We start from the raw sequence: 21,072 nt of genomic DNA on the forward strand, positions 1-21,072 counted from the left end.
CTCTTCAACTCCTCCATGATGACATCACGGAGCTGGTGGATGTTAGAGACCTTGCGCTCCTCTACCTTCTGTTTCAGGATGCCCCACATATGCTCAATAGGGTTTAGGTCTGGAGACATGCTTGGCCAGTCCATCACCTTTACCCTCAGCTTCTTTAGTAAGGCAGTGGTCATCTTGGAGGTGTGTTTGGAGTCGTTATGTTGGAATGCTGCCCTGCGGCCCAGTCTCTGAAGGGAGGGGATCAGGCTCTGCTTCAGTATGTCACAGTACATGTTGGCATTCATGGTTCCCCAGACCATGACACTCCCACCACCATGCTTGACTGTAGGCAAGACACACTTGTCTTTGTACTCCTCACCTGGTTGCCGACACACACGCTTGACACCATCTGAACCAAATAAGTTCATCTTGGTCTCATCAGACCACAGGACGTGGTTCCGGTAATCCATGTCCTTAGTCTGCTTCTCTTTAGCAAACTGTGTGCAGGCTTTCTTGTGCATCATCTTTAGAAGAGGCTTCCTTTTGGGACCATGCAGACAAATTTGATGCAGTGTGCGGCGTATGGTCTGAGCACTGACAGGCTGACCCCCCACCCCTTCAACCTCTGCAACAATGCTAGCAGCACTCATATGTCTATTTCCCAAAGACAACCTCTGGATATGACGCTGAGCACGTGCACTCAACTTCTTTGGTTGACCATGGCGAGGCCTGTTCTGAGTGGAACCTGTCCTGGTAAACTGTATGGTCTTGGCCACCGTGCTGCAGCTCAGTTTCAGGGTCTTGGCAAACTTCTTATAGCCTAGGCCATCTTTATGTACTTTGTAGAGCAACAATTCTTTTTTTCAGATCCTCAGAGAGTTCTTTGCCATGATGTGCCATGTTGACCTTCAGTGACCAGTATGAGAGAGTGAGAGTGATGACACCCAGTTTAACACGCCTGCTCCCCATTCACAACTAAGACCTTATAACACTAACGAGTCACATGTCACTGGGGAGGGAAAATGGCTAATTTGGCCCAATTTGGACATTTTTCACTTAGGGGTGTACTCACTTTTGTTGCCAGCAGTTTAGACATTAATGGCTGTGTGTTGAGTTATTTTGAGGGGACAGCAAATTTACACTGTTATACAAGCTGTACACTCACTACTTTACATTGTAGCAAAGTGTCATTTCTTCAGTGTTGTCACATGAAAAGATATAATAAAATATTTACAAAAATGTGAGATACTGTATTTTTAGGGAAGGATATGAACTCCATTTAGCCCATTTATGTATAACAATTGATAAGCTCATCTTTTTTAAGTCATTCTCTAATTGTGTTGCAAAAAAATCCCCTTTGGGTTTACTATTTACATTGCAAAAATGTTTGATTTTACTCGAGAACTTTCCTGCTTCGGTTTAGTAGATTTTGAGATCTTCTATTCCATTGTGCAGCGTCCCACTCATGACACGTGGGAACTGCAAATGTATTATTTCTTTGTCATCGCTGTATTGCATGTCATTTTGCATTTGACATTTGTTAATCCCTGTTCATTGGCTGGTCAAGTGTGCTTCATACTTCCCACCACAAGATGGGGATAGCACCACTCTGGGATATCTATCCCAGCTCAGGTTTATCTGTGGTCAGTTGTTCAGTTCAGGAAGTGAGTGTACAGAGGAGAATGTGAAGGTGACAGAAGGTCAGTCCAGAGAAGGGACAAATTGGAACTGCTTAAATCAAAGGGTAAAAGCCACCAAACGGCAGCAAGACCTTTGAGAATAAAGGTGAAGGATTTCCTTAGCCACTGGCAACCTCACCAAATTTCACTGGATTCTAAAGGGACCAGGAACAAGTAAGCATTATACTGAACCGCAGCCTGAGACAAGACCTACCAAAACCTATTAACAGTGGATCAGCAGAATTTCTCTATTTACCCAGAGACTGTATTCTATCTGGATGTTTATGCTGCAATCAAAACCAGCCACAGTAAAAGTTGTGAGTTGTATCCTATCACTGTCTACCTCATTCTTCACTATTGCTATTACAACTGGTTGTACCACCATTAACGGTACTGGCGTCACGACAAATACCACCAAGGGACCCAGCCACCACAAGCACTCTAAACACCCCTGTCATCACGGGCACCTCAACCACCATCTTGGCTGGCGTTTCCCTATCACAGAGCGTGCCCCGGAGGATTTCGTGCTGTCTTCCTCTTCACTGTGCGACCAGCCCAGGGAGGCTTTCTGCTAACCGTGAGTAAACTGATGAACTGTATTATTGCTGTCTCTCATCGGCCCACCGTGCACCTCACGTGTCGCCCCTGCAGTTCTGGCTCATCGCATAAAAATTTGGCGTCACGAACAGGATTATTAACCCCTGCGCCTTATCTAAAAGACTGTCGCATCAGAATAAGCCCCTTTTGCTTTATTGAGAGACTGTTTACTTATTGCATGCTGTGTGGGGCCACAGAACTGTTTAAACTGTTTCAAAGTCGCATGGAAGTGTTATCCCAGTTATCAGCATAAAAATCGCAGCATCCAAAGTGAGAAAATCAGACGTTTGTGTGTCAACAAAACTGCTTGCTGTATTTGAATTGACTGTTTCCATTCACTTAAAATGGCTGCCGGAGGCCTTCTTGTTTAAAAATTTCTGCGCCATCACTGTGGATAAGTTAGTGACACTCCCTGAAGAGCGGGAAATTTTGGTGCCACCCATTTATGCAAAATTGTCCAGCCAGCCCGCCTTACCTTTGCTGTGTCAATCCTGGGAGGAGAGTGTGACAAGCGCACGCCCCAGAAGTCGCAAGACTTTGCATGCGAGCAAAAGAATAGAAAATAATCGCACTGCTTGCCGTCCGAGCAGTAATCGCAACCTGGCAGTTGCCTCTACTAACTATAAGGAGCACTAATAGCAGGAACTATACCAGAGACCCAAAATCAACATTGCTGCAGCATTGTATTCAGCTGACATTAAATTCTTAAAGGGCCATACACCCGCAAGACAGCGGTCGCCCATAGCAACACCGCACAAAAAGTGTCTAAAAACGCATTTGACTTACCTAACTATAATTCACCTGCTGTCACCATGTCTGTGCAGGAAGATGACGTGCAGCCTGACCTCAGCGGACCCCCTGCATCAGCCGCAGTAAGTCGCAGTGCAATACCAACTGCTGCAGCACCAAGCTTAATGCCTTTAACCATGCCTTATTATTTTGGGGCCCCCTGGTTCCCACGATATTCTGGAGAAATTCATACTTTAAGGGACTTTAAAGAAAAAATTCTTGCTGTGTTCAGATTGTACCCTGTATCCTCAGAGCAACAGATGGAGATTCTTCTTGCGCAATTGGAAGGAGCTGCGCTCAGAGAAGTGAAATCTTGGCCGAGCTCAGAGAGAAAGACCATGGAGCAGATTTTTGAACGCCTCTACACCACCTTTGAACCCAGAACCGTGTCCGAGGTCAAGATGAGGTTCTTCAGCAAGAAACAGCAATCTGGTGAGTCACTCAGAGACTTTGCATTATCTTTGCAGGAAGCCCTTAGAGCTGTTATCCAAGTAGACCCCCATGAGGCAGAGAATCAGGACAAAACCCTGAAAGAACAATTTATTGAAGGCGTCAATACAGGCAATCTAAAGAGCCAACTAAGAATGTTAGCCGCCCAACATCCAAGAGCTACCTTCTTAGATTTCAAAGAATTAGCTATCAGCATACTGGGAAAAAGCCCACCAACAGAACCTGTTAGATCTGTTGAAGTGCCTGTATCACAGCTGGTTACCCCTGCAAAGTCTTTACCTATAGTCAGTCAGGCAACCCAAGCTCCAGTTCCTGACACAGTTGCCGCCTTGACTGAGCAAGTCCATTTCCTGACTAAAAGTCTGGAGAAAGTCCACCAAAAGTTGGAACAATGGGAGAAACCATTAATGCTAGATGATGAGAAACCTGTGTCCAGAAGACTCTTCCCCTCTAATTATAGAGAGACTTATTCCAGAAATTCTGGCGGACGCCCCCCTGACTGCACTAGTACCCCTAAGCGGCCAATCTGCACGTACTGTCACAAACCAGGCCATACAGAAGCAACCTGCTGGCAGTTAAACAGGGAAACCCCCGAGGCCAAGGACCACCCCTTGGGAGGTAAACCAATAGGTCCAGAAGATCCCCACTGGATGCCAAGATACGTAGGATCCCGTCCAGAAGTGGCACTTCAAATAAATGGAGTTCCTTTTGTTGCCCTAGTAGACACCGGATCCCAAGTCACCACTATCCAACAAGCAGCCTTTGAAAAATACTGGGATCAAAATCAGCTTACCCAGCCTCCAGAATCCTGGCTGAGTCTCATAGCCAGTAACGGCAAACCCATACCAGTCCATGGTTATTGGGAACCTACCATTCAAGTAGGAAGAACTACATTACCTCGACAAGGCCTTATCGTGGTACAAGTCAGAGACAATAACCCTAACCCTCCAATAGTCCTAGGAATGAATGTCCTCAGGAACTGTTATGTTGAGATGCTAGAAGCCTTGCACCAGTCAGTGCCTACTGCCTCCCCTGATTCTAAGAAGGTGATCCAACAAACCATCCGTGTACTAAATGCGCAACAGAGATTCGCTAACGAAAAAGGAGAAATCTGCTATGCCCGCATCCGAGATAAGCAACCTGTGATCCTCAAACCCAACACCGAAACTCTCTTGTGGTGCCGAGCTGTGGTTGGAATTCAAGGTCAAGACTACCAAGCCCTGGTAGAGCCTGTTGTTTTGGAAGACTATCCTCTAGTTAGAGCTGCAAGAAGCCTAGTAACCGTCTCTGAAGGTAAAGTGCCTATACGACTCCTAAACTTGAGTGATAGCAGTGTAACGCTAACAAAACACCGTCCTATTGCACAGCTAATCCAAGTCACTTTTCAAGATGTCATCAGTATGGCTACAGCTACCACAGAGCAAATTACCAAGAGACAGAACCCACAGGACCAAAATGTAAACACATCCTGGTGGAAAGAACTTCATGTGGGAGATGCTTCCACACCAGCAAACCAAATTGAGGGAGTACTAAAAATTGTGAAGGAGCTTCACCATGCCTTCAGTAAGCATTCTACAGACTATGGAGAAGTGGATATCATCAAGCACTCCATCCCTACAGGTTCACACCCACCGATCAAGGAAAGATATCGGCCTATACCACCAACTATGTACCAATCCGTAAAGCAAATGATCCAAGAGATGAAGGACTCCAATGTCATTAGAGACAGCCATAGTCCATGGGCTGCACCTCTAGTCCTTGTCCGTAAAAAGGATGGTAACATCAGATTCTGTGTGGATTACAGAAAAATTAACCAAATCACCCACAAGGATGCTTACCCTTTACCACGAATAGAGGAATCTTTGACAGCTTTAGGATCTTCAGCCTACTTCTCTACCCTTGATTTAACCAGTGGATACTGGCAAGTACCAATGGCACCTGAAGATCGTGAGAAGACTGCATTTACCACCCCTATGGGCCTATTTGAGTTCAACTGCATGCCTTTCGGACTTTGCAATGCGCCCGGAACTTTTCAAAGATTAATGGAGCGTTGCTTAGGACACAAAAATTTTGAAACCGTCCTGTTGTACTTAGACGATGTCATCATCTACTCCAAATCTTATGAAGATCACTTGAAACATTTGGCTGAAGTTTTTCAAGTCCTCATTAAACATGGACTCAAAGTCAAACCATCTAAGTGCTATCTACTAAAGTCAGAAGTCAAATACTTAGGGCATATTGTAAGCTCTGAAGGTGTTAAACCGGATCCAGAGAAGATAGCCGCAGTTCGAAATTGGCCTACTCCTACTACAGTGAAAGAAGTGAGGAGTTTTCTCAGTTTCGCAGGATACTACAGGCGCTTTATTCCTCATTTTGCCCAAATTGCGGGGCCAATATTAGAACTTCTGAGAGGACATCCCAAGAGGTATCAAAAGTCTCCAATACCAGTTGAATGGAACACAGAAAGAGAAATTGCCTTCCAGCTCCTGAAGAAGAAGTTAACAGAACCACCAATCCTAGGCTATCCAGATTACCAGCAGCCATTTCATCTTTACACAGATGCTAGTAAGAAAGGTCTGGGAGCTGTCCTGTCGCAAGTACAAGAAGGTAAAGAAAGAGTAATTTCCTACGCTAGTAGATCTCTTAGAGGTACTGAAAGAAACGACCAAAACTATAGTTCCTTCAAATTGGAATTCCTAGCACTCGTGTGGGCTGTTACAGAAAAATTTAAAGATTACCTTGCCGCAACACCATTTGTGGCCTTCACAGATAACAACCCGCTAGCACATCTTAATACCGCTAAGTTGGGAGCATTGGAACAAAGATGGGCCTCACGCCTAGCTAACTACGATTTCACCATAAAATACAGAACAGGAAAAGCAAATGAAAATGCGGATGCATTATCCCGTCTGCCTACCCAAGAAGACCCTACTACACAGGAAGATGTGTGGGAAGAGGTAGAAATGCCAGCTTTTTACAAAAAGTTTGCCCAACAAGACATTATCACCATCAAAGGAAGAAAAGTTCTTAACCTTCAACAACAAGTGGATCCAAGATCCCAAGTGGACAAAGAAAAGTGGATCAAGCTGCAAAATGAAAGCAGAGTGTTGGGAGAACTGCAAGATTTCTTCACCAGCGGAAGAACACCTGAAAGAATTCGCAGAAGAAATGCTGATCCAGAATTGTCAAAACTTTGGAGACACAGAAAACATCTCTTCCTACAGAATGGCCTACTATTAAGAAGAACTTTAGACCCAATTACCTGGGATCGTCTATACCAAATCTTAATACCACGCCGAGATGCAAGAATCATTCTTGAAATGTATCATGATCAATCAGGACACTTTGGCGTGCAGAAGACAGAAGCTACCATCCGTAGAAGATTCTACTGGATCGGGATGAGAGGAGACATTGAAAAGTGGTGTCGAGAATGTTCCACCTGTGCTGTTGGAAGAAATGAAAAACATGACCAAAAAGCACCCTTACATCCCATTGTAAGCAGAACACCGCTAGAAATAGTTGCAATTGACCATGTGAAGCTGGAACCAAGTCGCTCAGGTTACACATACGCCATGACCATCATTGATCATTATACCAAATTTGTTGTAGCCGTACCTGTCAAGGACTTGACCGCTAAAACAACTGCAGATGCTTTCTGGAAACATTTCCTATTGCCATATGGATGCCCAGAAAAAATCCTTACAGATCAGGGATCTGCCTTTGAGTCGCAACTCTTCAAAGAACTGTGTACACTTCACAATTGCCAGAAAATCAGGACCACAGCCTACCACCCCCAAGGGAATGGACTTTGCGAAAAAATGAACCAAACTCTAATTGAGATGTTAAGAGCAGTACCACCTGCTACAAGAAGTGATTGGCCTACTATATTGCCTCAATTGATGTACACCTACAATAACACCATTCACTGTTCTACTGGGTATACACCCTACTATCTCATGTTTGGCCGACAAGGTAAACTACCCGCTGACCATACTTTGGGCGTACAAGTGCCTGATGCAATCAACCCTCTACCAAAGACTGATTGGGTGAGTGAGCACCAAAGACGTTTAATTGATGCACAAGAAATTGTTCAACATCGCATGGAACATGCTCATGAAAAGCAACAAAAAGATTATAACCAATCTGCCAAAGCAGAACCTCTCAAAATTGGTGACCATGTGTGGTTAAAAAATGACCATTGCACCAGCAAGTTAGATAGCAAATGGGAGAGAGAACCTTACACCATTACAGCTATTCTCAATCCAGAGACTCATACTTATGAGATCACCAAAGAGAACAAATCACGTGTAGTACATCGCAATCGCCTTAAGTTATGTCTCAAGGAAAGTACTCAAGAAGAAACTCTTCAAGAAGAAGCTGTCCAAGAGGAAACACAATCCATAGAACCAGAGCCTACAAAATCATCTGATTCAGAGAATCCACTACAGTCTTTTGGAAAAGCATTATTAGACTCTGATCCTTTACAATGGTTCCTTACACCATGGCTCAATATCTTAGTGCCTGCCAAGACCAATACAACCGCACTTCAACCAGAGGAGCTATCTCAAGAAGTGTCTACTACAGCTCAAGAGATACCAAGTTCCCTTGAAACAAGGCCTGTAGAAACTCAGCCGCTACGAAGATCCGACAGGACTACCAGAGGACAACCACCTGTCCGTTTTAAGTATTTCCTACACCAGCAGCCGAGAAGACAACTACCAGCCCTGCCATCTCATCGTTGAATGCATCCTTACATTGTCTGAAGTTCCAAAGTGAGAAGAAGACGTACTTGTGATGTCATGTTCATTTCCTTTAAAGGACTTTTTAAAAGGACTACTTACCCACTGTTTTGCAACGTTCAAGCTTGCACCCGGAGATAGACTTTCACATACCTGAGCCTCCGTGATATTCTTCTTTTGACGTTTTCCTGTGCCCAGGGAACGGACTCATACCCTGTGAGCCTCCTGAGATGTTATTTTTGTTTTGTTTTTCCTTTTTCCATCTCATCGTGGACTATTCTGGTTTTGCCATACATCACCAGTCTTTAGAGGAAAAACTACACCCCTTTTTGTCACCTTTTGTCACATTTCGTTGTTGCCTGAGATATGTTTGCCTAACCCATTTTACTTGCAGATACAAGAAGTACAAGATTGGGGTTATGTTGTTATTTCCTATGCATGCATGCTTTTCCCTTTCTCTTATATCTTACAGGAAGACACAACATCGAGTCAAAAATGTGTCGAGGTCGACACACGTTTTACCATGGGGGTATGCAGCGTCCCACTCATGACACGTGGGAACTGCAAATGTATTATTTCTTTGTCATCGCTGTATTGCATGTCATTTTGCATTTGACATTTGTTAATCCCTGTTCATTGGCTGGTCAAGTGTGCTTCATACTTCCCACCACAAGATGGGGATAGCACCACTCTGGGATATCTATCCCAGCTCAGGTTTATCTGTGGTCAGTTGTTCAGTTCAGGAAGTGAGTGTACAAAGGAGAATGTGAAGGTGACAGAAGGTCAGTCCAGAGAAGGGACAAATTGGAACTGCTTAAATCAAAGGGTAAAAGCCACCAAACGGCAGCAAGACCTTTGAGAATAAAGGTGAAGGATTTCCTTAGCCACTGGCAACCTCACCAAATTTCACTGGATTCTAAAGGGACCAGGAACAAGTAAGCATTATACTGAACCGCAGCCTGAGACAAGACCTACCAAAACCTATTAACAGTGGATCAGCAGAATTTCTCTATTTACCCAGAGACTGTATTCTATCTGGATGTTTATGCTGCAATCAAAACCAGCCACAGTAAAAGTTGTGAGTTGTATCCTATCACTGTCTACCTCATTCTTCACTATTGCTATTACAACTGGTTGTACCACCATTAACGGTACTGGCGTCACGACAAATACCACCAAGGGACCCAGCCACCACAAGCACTCTAAACACCACTGTCATCACGGGCACCTCAACCACCATCTTGGCTGGCGTTTCCCTATCACAGAGCGTGCCCCGGAGGATTTCGTGCTGTCTTCCTCTTCACTGTGCGACCAGCCCAGGGAGGCTTTCTGCTAACCGTGAGTAAACTGATGAACTGTATTATTGCTGTCTCTCATCGGCCCACCGTGCACCTCACGTGTCGCCCCTGCGGTTCTGGCTCATCGCAATTGCACTTGCTGAAATCTTTCTAAATGAGGGTTGACCATCCGAGGATCCTTTTTTATTAGCTACATTCATTTGTATCTTTTATATCTGCCTGGAGTTCAGTTTTTAGAGTAGGTTCACATTTGCCTCGTTTCCACTGAGCGGAACGGTTCGGGTCGGTACAGTTTGGGAGGGTTAGAATGGTCCGGTCTATTCAGGTGAGCGTTTCCACTGCAAGTCGGGCCACCAGGGACCATGCGGGGTTTACACCAAATGAGGTGTTTGTTTTGCTCTTTCATTTGACGTGAGCATTGAAGTTTTCCTGTCCGCCAATCAGTGGAATCTATTGTGTGACGCCAGTAGCTCCGCCCTAACCGTACCGTACCATTTCCTATGCCCCTACATCTGAAGGAGGACCAGGAATGGTGCAGTTTGGTTCGGTTGTATGGGCCACTTTCATAATGGAAACACTCAAATTAGCGTACCGTACCGAACCGACCCGAACCGATCCGCTCAGTGGAAACGAGGAGCGCAGGTTTGAAATTTCAGCTGACCCGCATTTCAGTGCGAGTTCAGGGGCGATTTGAAAGACATTTGCGCGGGTTCATGCACAGATGTCTTTTGAATTTGCCCCCGAAGTCGCCAAAAGTAGTGCACAAACTACTTTTGGCGATCGGTGCGGTGCTTCAAAGTCGGCATCGCATCTGTTTCCGCTGCCGGCTATAGGCTGCGATTTGACATGCTGTTTGACATGTCAAATTACGCCGATGTGAATGGGGCTAAAGGAAATCTGTGGGAAGTTTTTTGATCACAGATGGCTCCCAATGCTTTCACGCAGCCCCAAAAGTAACTGTTTGGAACTTAAATACAGTAGCTACTTTGACTTCTTGGTCAAACTTTTATTCCACCTCCTCTTTTCTTTGCTTTCCTATTGGTTAGTGAGACTGCTTTTCACATTTAAAGTAGGGATCGACCGATTATCGGCAATGCCGATATATATCGGGGGCCGATATGCACTTTCCCCGATATATCGGCCCTGGAGGTTACTGATATTTTGGAAAGTGCTTGTACCAGAGTGATCCCTGCTGCTAGAGGCATCACCCCGGTACCGGCGTCCATAGCCGACGGTCGGCTGTCTTGTAATGACAACCGATGTGGCTGAGAAGCCGCTCGGCTGTCATTACAAGGAGCAGGAGGGGACGCCCCCCCCTCCCGCTGCCTTCCGCGGCTCGCCCAGGTCTCCCGTCCCACCGGGAGCCCCCGGCAACCAGCCTGCATGGACGCTGAAGACCCAATCAAAGCCGCATTCGGCTCTGATCCGGTCTCCATGCAAAAACCCGGAAGTGATGTCATGACATCACTTCCGGGTACTGGCACCAGATTAAAAAAAATGACAGCATTCAAAACAGCCAAACTTGGCGTTTTAAATGCTTTTAAGTGCAGAGGAGGGGTTTGGGGTCTTTTAGACCCCCAGATCCCTTCACAAGAGTACCTTTAATGTAAAACAAATAAAAATAAAACATTTTTTTAAATGTACAAAAATATCGGCCGATACCGATACGCGATGACCAAAATATCGGTATCGGAATCGGCAATGAAAAAACGATATCAGTTGATCACTTATTTAAAGGTCAATAGGAAGACACAGAGAATGGAAGAAGGTAGAATAGAAGTCTAAACAGGAAGCAATTGTGGCTATTTGCACTCTGTGTTTGGGGATCCTGAATCAAAGGGAAGATTGTGTACATGTAGCTGATGTTATATGCCATTTCTATAGAAGTATACTGCCACCTAGTGTTGTTGCATAACAACTGCATCCACATTACAAGATCTTATTCTATTTGATGGTGTGCAACCACTCCTGACTGTTTCAGTGTTTTAAGTATATGTATCATCTAATTAACTGAACCTGCTAACATATTAAGGCTTCATGCACCTGGCTGAACAGCAGGGGTAGGCAACCTTAATGAGGAGTAAATCTACGTGAACAACATGGGAGAAATCAAAGATCACCATGCACAGTGTCACCCAGTGTCGCCTTCTCACACCTGATTTAAACATCTAATTGCTGTACTACCATTTAGCAATCGCATGCATTGCACGGTAATCATGGTTTTTAAATCAGGTGGTTCATCAAACCTGCAGGATGTAATAGAAGTCTATGGCTAAGCACAGCAAACCCGCAGGTACATTGCCCTGCACCCATGGTGTGGGTAAACAGCAGCACAGCAGTGTGAAAGAATAGTATATATCTGTTGAGCACTGTAGAGGAGAATCTGCAGGTAGGTAACATTAGGTTCATACAAGGAGGTGATATAAGGGAAGAGTAAGTACATATTAGTGGTTACATGCAGAGGCGTAACTAGAACCTTCAGGGCCCCCGATGCAAGAAACCATGAAGGGCCCCCAAGACCCCTGGCCGGGGCCCTTCCCTTCAAGCCCGGGGCTCTTCCCACTAATCCTGGGGCTCTTTACTCTCGTTGCATGGCCTTTTATTATGGTCCTGCAGCAGGATCCTTTCACAAGTTCTGCAGTGGGCCCCCTTCCTGCAATCTTGGGGCCTCCCCACAGTGGTGCAATGCCAGGGCCCGGTCGCAAGTGTGACCTTTGAGATCCTGGAAGTTCACCCACTGGTTTGCTACCGGGCCCCCTGGAGCATGGGGCCCGGTAGCAATTGCAACCCCTGCAGTTACGCCCCTGGTTACATGTATGTATTAAAATGCACATGAGTGAGAGTTCTGGATAAAATGTCCATGAGTACTAGTGTGGAGCACTGAGATGAAGGGGCAGCCGGGTGTCAGAGTTAAAAGCAGCTCTGTGAATTGAGAGAGATAACATCAAGCGGAGCCGAAGTGCAGTATTGAATAAAAGAATACACATTTATTAAAGGTACACTCACACTGTGGATAATTAAAAGGGCTTGTAAGGATAAAAGTCACGCCATGTGCCAAGGATCCAGGTCAAGGGCTGTCATCCACAGCCTGAGGAAGGAGCACATACGCTCCAAATGTGTGCCATCCTGACTACGCCCATCACTACCTCTCCATCCCCCTGGTGATGTTAGGCTGATTACTCCTCCACCCACTACCCCCAGAGCACCCCCTTTACTCTATTCCTGCACTGGCTAGCTAGCTCCTGGATCCCTCTGACCTTCTCCGGAGTGCTCCCCTCTGACTAGGCAGACCCCCCAGGGACAGTTCACAGTACTCACGACTCAGAATGCTTTCCTGGAACTCGATCCCCCACAACTCTGCTGGTCCTCAGCACCCTGGATCTTTCTCTGCAGCTCAGCTCAGCCCTGTATCCCCTCAGGCCAGCCGCCTGGGATACCCGATTCTTCGTGACAGGAGGAAAGACAGCCGTACCCTCCCTCATAGGACTCTGCTTCCCGCCAAAGACAACCTGTCATGTGCTCCCCACAGACTTATACCCCCTCCCAGAATGCTGTGCAGCAGAATCTGCCCTTCCAGGATGAATACAAGCCCTGGTGTGCTATTGGTCAGGTTTCCTCCACTTCCCAATGAGAGCCCTCATTGGGACACAGTGGGGAGACTCCCCAACTCAAAAGGCACACCTGGAAACACATGCCAGCCTAGCTGAAAATCATGGCCCCCAGGGACAGTCCACAGTACTCACGACTCAGAATGCTTTCCTGGAACTCGATCCCCCACAACTCCGCTGGTCCTCAGCACCCTGGATCCTTCTCTGCAGCTCAGCTCAGCCCTGTGTCCCCTCAGGCCAGCCGCCTGGGATACCCGATTCTTCGTGACAGGAGAGACAACCGTACCCTCCCTCCTGGGACTCTGCTTCCCGCCCAAAGACAACCCGTCGTGTGCTCCCCACAGACTTGTACCCCCTCCCAGAATGCTGTGCGGCAGAATCTGCCTTCCAGGATAGATACAAGCCCTGGTGTGCTATTGGTCAGGTTTCCTCCACTGCCCAATGAGAGCCCTCATTGGGACACAGTGGGGGGACTCCCCAACTCAACAGGGACACCTGGGAACACATGCCAGCCTAGCTGAAAATCATGGCCATGCTGATAAGCAGACAAGGCCCACTATACTTTACCCAGCACCTACTTTGTAGGGTGCTACATGTTTTAGTTATGGCTTTAGCTGTTGATGGAGCTGGCTTTTAGCTTTCTGTAGCTTTAGCTTGTGATTTTTGTATAGTGTCTTAGATACAGTGGAAAGATGAATTGTCTCTAATTAGCTGCATGGTTTAGCTTGTTATGTTCTGAGAATCAGTGGAGCAGATCTCCTCTTCCCCACCTTCCTCTAATCAGTCAAATATACAAAAATAACAAAATACGGAGTTTAGACAACGAGGGTACCGGAGTCCAGATCTCTCTCTCCGATTTCCAGGGTGAGACTACAGAACATGGAGGTCCAAGCCCCACACGTTTCATGCTATGCTGTGGCCCCTTTGTTCCTGGTGGTCCTCTCGGGTGAGTTCCTAAAGCAGTGATGAGCAATTTACTACATGCTGCAGAGGTTTGTCAGGGACTGATGATATACTGCAGGAGACTGTCAGAGACTGGAGGCATGGTACATGAGACTGCTAGTGATCGCTGATATTTCAGCTGGCCGTTGGGGCATGAGGGTCCCACAATAGGCGCCAAGGGGCCATAAATTGGGCATCAGGGGCTTAAAGAGTTTTATTTTGTAAAAGGTTATGCAAATGATGGTAGTGGGCAAGTGGCTGACTCTTTAAAAAACTTGGGAGAGGGTCCAATCCTTCCACATTCCATCCAAAACTAAAGAAGGTTCTGATGTAAGGGGGACTTTGATAGGGACTCCCATGTAAGGTGGGTGGGGGGGGGGGCTCTGATGGGCATATTGATATAAGAGGGGTTCAAATGGGGACTCTGATCTACCTGGGCTCTAATGGGAAATCTGATGTTAAGGGGCTCTAATGGGGACTCTGATGTAAGAGGGTTTTTGATGGGGACTCTGATGTAAGAATTACTTTGATGAGGATTGTGATGTAAGTGGGCTCTAATTGGGACTCTGATGCAAGGAGGACTTTGACGGGCACTCTGATGTAAGAGGGCTCTAATGGGGACTTTTATGTAAGTAGGACTTTGATGGGGATTCTGATGAAATAAGGGCTCTAAAGGGGACTCTGATGTAAGGGGGACTTTGATGGAGACTCTGATATAAGGGGGACTTTGATGGGGACTTTGATGTAAGAGGGCTCTAATGGGAACTCTGATCTAAGAATGATTTTGATGGGGATGGTGATGTAAGGGGGCTCTAATTGGGATTCTGATGTAAGGGGGACTTTGATGGGGACTCTGATATAAGGAGGCTCTGATTTCAGAGGAACTTTGATGGGGACTGTGATGTAAGGAATGGGCTCTGATGGGCACACTAATTTAAGGGGGCTCTAATGGGGACTCCGATGTAAGGGGGACTTTGAGACTCTGAAGTAAGGGGGACATTGATGGAGATTTTGATGTAGAGGTCTCTAATAGGGACACTCCGATGAGCCCAGGTCCACATACACTAAATCACCAAAAGTATTGGGGCGCCTGACTTAACTCGCACATGAACTTTAATGGCATCCCAGTCTTAGTCCGTAGGGTTCAATATTGAGTTGGCCCACCCTTTGCAGCTATAACAGATCCAACTCTTCTGGGAAGGCTGTCCACAAGGTTTAGGAGTGTGTCTGGGAATGTTTCACCATTCTTCCAGAAGCACATTTGTGAGGTTAGGCACTGATGTTGGACGAGAAGACCTGGCGCGCAGTCTCCGCTCTAATTCATCTCAAAGGTGTTCTATCAGGGTTGAGATCAGGACTCTGTGCAGGCCAGTCAAGTTCCTCCACCTCAAACTCACTCATCCATGTCTTTATGGACCTTGCTTTGTGCACTGGTCCAAATCATTTGGTGGAGGGGGGATTATGGTGTGGGGTTGTTTTTCAGGGGTTGGGCTTGGCCCCTTAGTTCCAGTGAAGGGAACTCTTAAAGCGTCAGCATACCAAGACATTTTGGACAATTTGTTGCTCCCAACTTTGTGGGAACAGTTTGGGGATGGCCCCTTCCTGTTCCAACATGACTGCGCACCAGTGCACAAAGCAAGGTCCATAAAGACATGGAGGAGTGAGTTTGGGGTGGAGGAACTTGACAGTCCTGACCTCACCCCAACAGAACACCTTTGGGGTGAATTAGAGTGCAGACTGTGGGCCAGGCCTTCTCACCCAACATCAGTGCCTGACCTCACAAATGCGCTTCTAGAAGAATGGTCAAACATTCCCATAGACACATTCCTAAACCTTGTGGACAGCCTTCCCAGAAGAGTTGAAGCTGTTATAGCTGCAAAGGGTGGGCCAACTCAATACTGAACCCTACAGACTAATGGGTCATAGACACTATACAGTTGTCTTTAGATTTTTTTCCTTTAGATTTACCAAGTCCATATAATATGAGGTCAAATCTAAACACTTTTAATTTGCATGCAATCAGGCCGGCCCTTGCACTAAATAGTTGAAGGTAAATCTGACCACAAAAGTTGTATAGTGTTTATCCAGCTTAAGACTGGGATGCCATTAAAGTTCATGTGCGAGTAAAGACAGGGGTCCCAATACTTTTGGTAATATAGTGTATCTCCAGATCTTTTTGGACAAATTTCCATTTCAATGCAAAACTTATTTTGGATGAAATGTTCTTATCAGTCATATTGGAAATGTTCCATTCCTAGCAGGGCTGCCTACTGATCCTTATAATACATGGTGTGAATTATTATTGGCCCAGTGTCTGATTAAGGCCCCTTTCACACACTCCGTCTGGAGTCCGTTTTTCTCAGCGGGGGATTGATTCGCCAATCCCCCCGCAGAGCAGGAGGATGACAGATGTTCTCCACGCTGTGTGCAGAGACACAGCTGTCAATTCCCCATACATCTCTATGGGGGAAATCGGATGGGAACGGACCGTCGGTCCATTCTCATCCGATCCCATCCGATCCGAACCGCTGGACGGATGGAAAATAGGGTTTCCATCCGTCCAGATTTGATGGATCGGATGTCAGCGGACATGTCTCCGCTGACATCCGATGCCCCATAGGAATACATGGGGGGACCATTCAGATCCGCCAAAAAAACTGACAGGCGGATCAGAACGGTCCGCCTGTGTGAAAGAGCCCTAAATGTAAGTGCTGCACCTAATGCCTCGTACACACACAACGATTGTTGGCCATGAATTTTCGGCCAACGTCCGATCGGCCGATTGTCGGCTTGTTAGTATGATGCTTCCGACAACCGACTGCGACTTTTTGGCCGAACAAAATCTGGTGTGCATGCTATAAAATTTTTGTTGGCCGTCAACACAACGGCCGATTTTCCGTCAGTCAGTACAGATTTCGGCAGACAAAAATCTGATGAGCAAGACTGGGCATGCTCAGAGAAGAAAAAACACACGGAAAGTAAACCAGCACATGACATTAATCTGAAGTTGGTTGTTGTTGGCCAATAAAATTTGTGTGCAGTCTAGAGCACATTCCAACCAACACAACAACACTGGACAAAAGTCAGCCGATCGGTCGGCCAACAATCGTTGCGTGTGTACGAGGTTTAATTTGAACAAACCTGTGAGCAGAGACACACAGAGGTTGCCACTGCTGACCTCTTCTGAACATGCTGCCTGGTAGTCCGACGAATCTAATATCTTCGGTGCGTTCTGAGTCGCTGACCTGCGACAATCATAAGTGCTCTTATACATGGGCGGCCTAGGGGGGTAAAAACAGGCGTCTTCTTCCTGGCCACCCACATGAACTGTCCCAATACAGCTGGATGGGTTGTATAGATAAATCTTTACACATATTATTCGTTCATTTAAATTTGAATTGTTCATTTTTTTCGGACCCCAAATATTTGTAAAATGTACAAATGTGGCCCTCGTAATGAAAATTTTGGAGACTCCTGCTCTGTGGGATTGTGGACCTTACAGATCTCCCCATCAAGATGATGCTCCCCCACTCTATGTTACCTAAAGCCTCGTACACCCGCAACGATTGTTGGCCGACCGATCGGCCGTCTTTTGTCCAGTGCTGTTGTGTTGGTTGGAATGTGCTCTAGACTGCACACAAATTTTCTCGGCCAACAACAACCAACTTCAGAAGTGATGTCATGTGATGGTTAACTTTCCGTGTGTTTTTTCTTCTCTGAGCATGCCCAGTCTTGCTCATCTGATGTTTGTCTGCCGAAATCTGTACTGATTGACGAAAAATCGGCCGTTCTGGTGACGGCCAACAAAAATTTTATAGCATGCACACCAGATTTTGTTCGGCCAAAAAGTCGGAGTCGGTTGTCGGAATCATCATACTAACAAGCTGACAATCGGCCGATCGGACGTTGGCCGAAAATTCACGGCCAACAATCGGTGCGTGTGTACGGGGCTTTAAACCTTAAATTCTTCTTTATCTTCAGTGTCTCTAATTGGTAGATTATCACAGAAAGAGGAACAGGAAACACCTGAGAATAGACTGCACCATTCTCTAAATCCCAAGAGACAATGGGTGGTGCAAAGTACAATCAAATGACTTCAAAGATGATTGAGATTTTCCAGTCTACTAAACTGGTAGCTAAAAACAAAAGTATATATATATATATATATATATATATATATATATAATGGTGTCACTATCATATAAATTTGTTTTCCATACCATTGCTCTACTATGCACCTCAAATGTAGTAGAGCTTGGCAAGAGTTTGGCTCATGGCTGTTCGAAAAAACTAAAAAAAAAATCAGATATGGCTGCTTTGTCTACCTAAACTAGCAGTAAGCTGAATGAGTCCACTGAGGTCCACAGTTAGACAATACAGGAAAAACAACGCTACTCCAGACACTAAACTCCCCTCGTCCTCCATGGCAGTATTGGGAGCGCACCTCCACTCCTAGCCAGCAGCGAGTCCCCACTCCTAACTCAACCAGTAGCGAGTCCCTGGCCAAGAATTGCCAACACTGACGCATTTCACCCCAATGTGCTTATATGTAGAGAGTCTTAAAAAAGGTCCTCATGATGTCCACAGTTGGACAATATGGGAAAAACAACACCATTCCAGACACTAAACTCTCCTTGTCCTCCATGACAGTATTGGGTGTTGACCAAGGAGCTTCTCTCCACTCCTATTCAGCAGCCGCGAGTCCCTACCCAAGGAATGTCAACACTGACATGTTTTACCCCAATGTGCTTATACATGTAGCACAATTCCCAGACGTTTTGCTGGATATGGGTCCCCCTGGGTTACCGCTAGCAAAAACCGCACATTTAAGCATGTTTCTCCAAGTGTGAGCACTGAGACAATGATCAGTCCAGTATCTTTGTATATCCCATAACTGAAGTGAAAGGTTCCCGCCATTTTGCAGTAATGACTGGAACAATTCCATTGCCACGGGCAACCTTACATGTGCACATCAATTTTCATCCCACTCTCCCTACCTCCAGCAGAGCTGACCTCACATTTGGCTTGAGTTTTGGAATAAAGTCCCAGACACAAAAATAGATATTTTGAACTTTTCTTTTGCCTGTTGCCACGGGCAACTGACCCAGTAACCCAGGGTGAAATCCCGGATGAGCCCCCAAATGTAGCACAATTCCCAGCCGTTTTGCTGAATATGGGTACCCCTGGTTTACCGCTAGCAACAACAGCACATTTAAGCATGTTTCTCCAAGTGTGAGCACTGAGACAATGACCAGTCCAGTATCTTTGGGTTTTTGTATTTATTTTGTAACTTGGATGGGAGAAGGGATGAGTGGGATACTCCTTTGGCTCAACTATATACAACTTGGTGGAGACACTAGAAAAATGCTGTTTGGCGCTGACTTGACGCTGGCTGGATGCCTATCAACGCTGACTTGATGCTGGTTAACGCAGGCTAAACGCTGGTTAACTGACTTGAAACTGCTTTCTGACTATAGAAGGCGTCTTTTGAGCTCCCTTAAGCACTCTCGCTGGGGGCTTAGCTACTTGTGTACACTGCTGCACTGCTGAACAATTCAGGGCCCACACCGGCGCCCCCTTTCGCTCTCTTATATTCAGGGCTTAGACTCCGGCACCCCCTTTCTAAGCCTCCTCTACTGGTTAGCTGGCTCCTGGATCCCTTTGACCTTCTGGAGTGGTCCCCTCTCCTAGGCAGACCCCTGGGCAGTTTTGAGTACTCACAACACTGTTTTTCCTGGAAACTTCTGCCCAGCAGCTCCACTCGGTCCACAGCACTCTGGATCCCTTTTCTGCAACCCAGCTCAACCTCTGGTCCTTCAGGCTGACTGCGCAGGACACCCTCTCTCTCTCTGACAGGAGGAGAGACAGCCGTCAGCCTCCTCCTGGGACTCTGCTTCACACCAAAGACGCTCTGTCAAAGATGCCCCCCACAGACTTATACCCAATCCCAGGGTGCATTGCACCAAACTCTGCCCACTTAGACAGATCTAAGCCCTGGTGTGCTATTGGCCAGGTTTCGTCCACTGTCCAACAAGAGCTCTCATTGGATGCAGTGGGAATACTCCCCAGACTCAACAGACCACACCTGGGAACACATGACAGCCTAAATGGATGATCAGGCCCCCCTGATAAGCAGACAGGGCCATAACTATGCTTTTCCTAGCACCTACCTAGGAGGGTGCTACATACATAAACAGTCCTGTAAAGGTCCTCACAATGTCCAGGACAATGTGAGGTCCACAGTTAGACAACATGGGAAAAACAACTCCATTCCAGATACTAAACTCCCCTTGTCCTCCAAGGCAGTATTAGGTGCCGATCGGGGAGTGCTCCTCCACTCCTAGCCAGCAGTGAGTCCCCACCCCTAACTAAGCCAGAAACGAGTCCCTGGCCAAAAATTGCAAACTGACACTTTTCATCTCAGTAGGCTTAGTCAAAGAGAGTTCTAGACAGGGACTGGCTGCTGGCTGATTGTAGCCGAGTAAAATTTTATCCAGTGATATTTTTGGATTGCAACCTTTCATTCATCACGGTTACGACACTGAGGTCCACATTTACATAATTCCAACAGCACTTTGGTAACTAATGTGATATCAATAACTGCAATGTGTAAGATTTTATCCCCAAGTGTCCATAAAAATGTTTTATAAAATATGATGCATTTTACTTCAAAATGATAAGGAAGTAAGGCTTTTACCAGCTGGAGTGCAGACTTTTTTTTAGCAAGCTGAAGACCACAAAAGAGTGAGATGTCCACATGTGGCCCCATTTGTGTTGCAGAGTGTGATCACTGGGTGCAGCGGAGTCCATTCAGATCAGACATTGTGGAATAACAGGAACTGGCTTCTTTAGGGGAACATAACACAGAAATCAAAGATGTCACCTCATTGTAATAAGAACAACAGACAGAAAGAGATAACCAACAAGTTCAGTACAGTTCAGTACAGTGTACAGTAAATTACAACACATCATAGAAATGCATAGCATATCA

General features: G+C 46.1%; 1 protein-coding gene across 1 annotated transcript in view; it reads left to right on the forward strand.

Moving 5' to 3' along the window:
• The first annotated feature begins 13,939 nt into the window (after positions 1-13,939).
• Positions 13,940-21,072, forward strand: part of CD79A (CD79a molecule) — a 56,070-nt gene continuing 48,937 nt past the window's right edge. The window contains exon 1 of the mRNA XM_082273126.1: positions 13,940-14,085. Within this exon, the coding sequence (XP_082129252.1) occupies positions 14,019-14,085 (67 nt within the window). The 5' untranslated portion in view covers positions 13,940-14,018. The remainder of the gene's footprint in view (positions 14,086-21,072) is intronic.

The sequence above is a fragment of the Pelophylax lessonae genome, assembly GCF_965119305.1.
Source record: "Pelophylax lessonae genome assembly, chromosome: 12".
Classification (NCBI taxonomy): domain Eukaryota; kingdom Metazoa; phylum Chordata; class Amphibia; order Anura; family Ranidae; genus Pelophylax; species Pelophylax lessonae.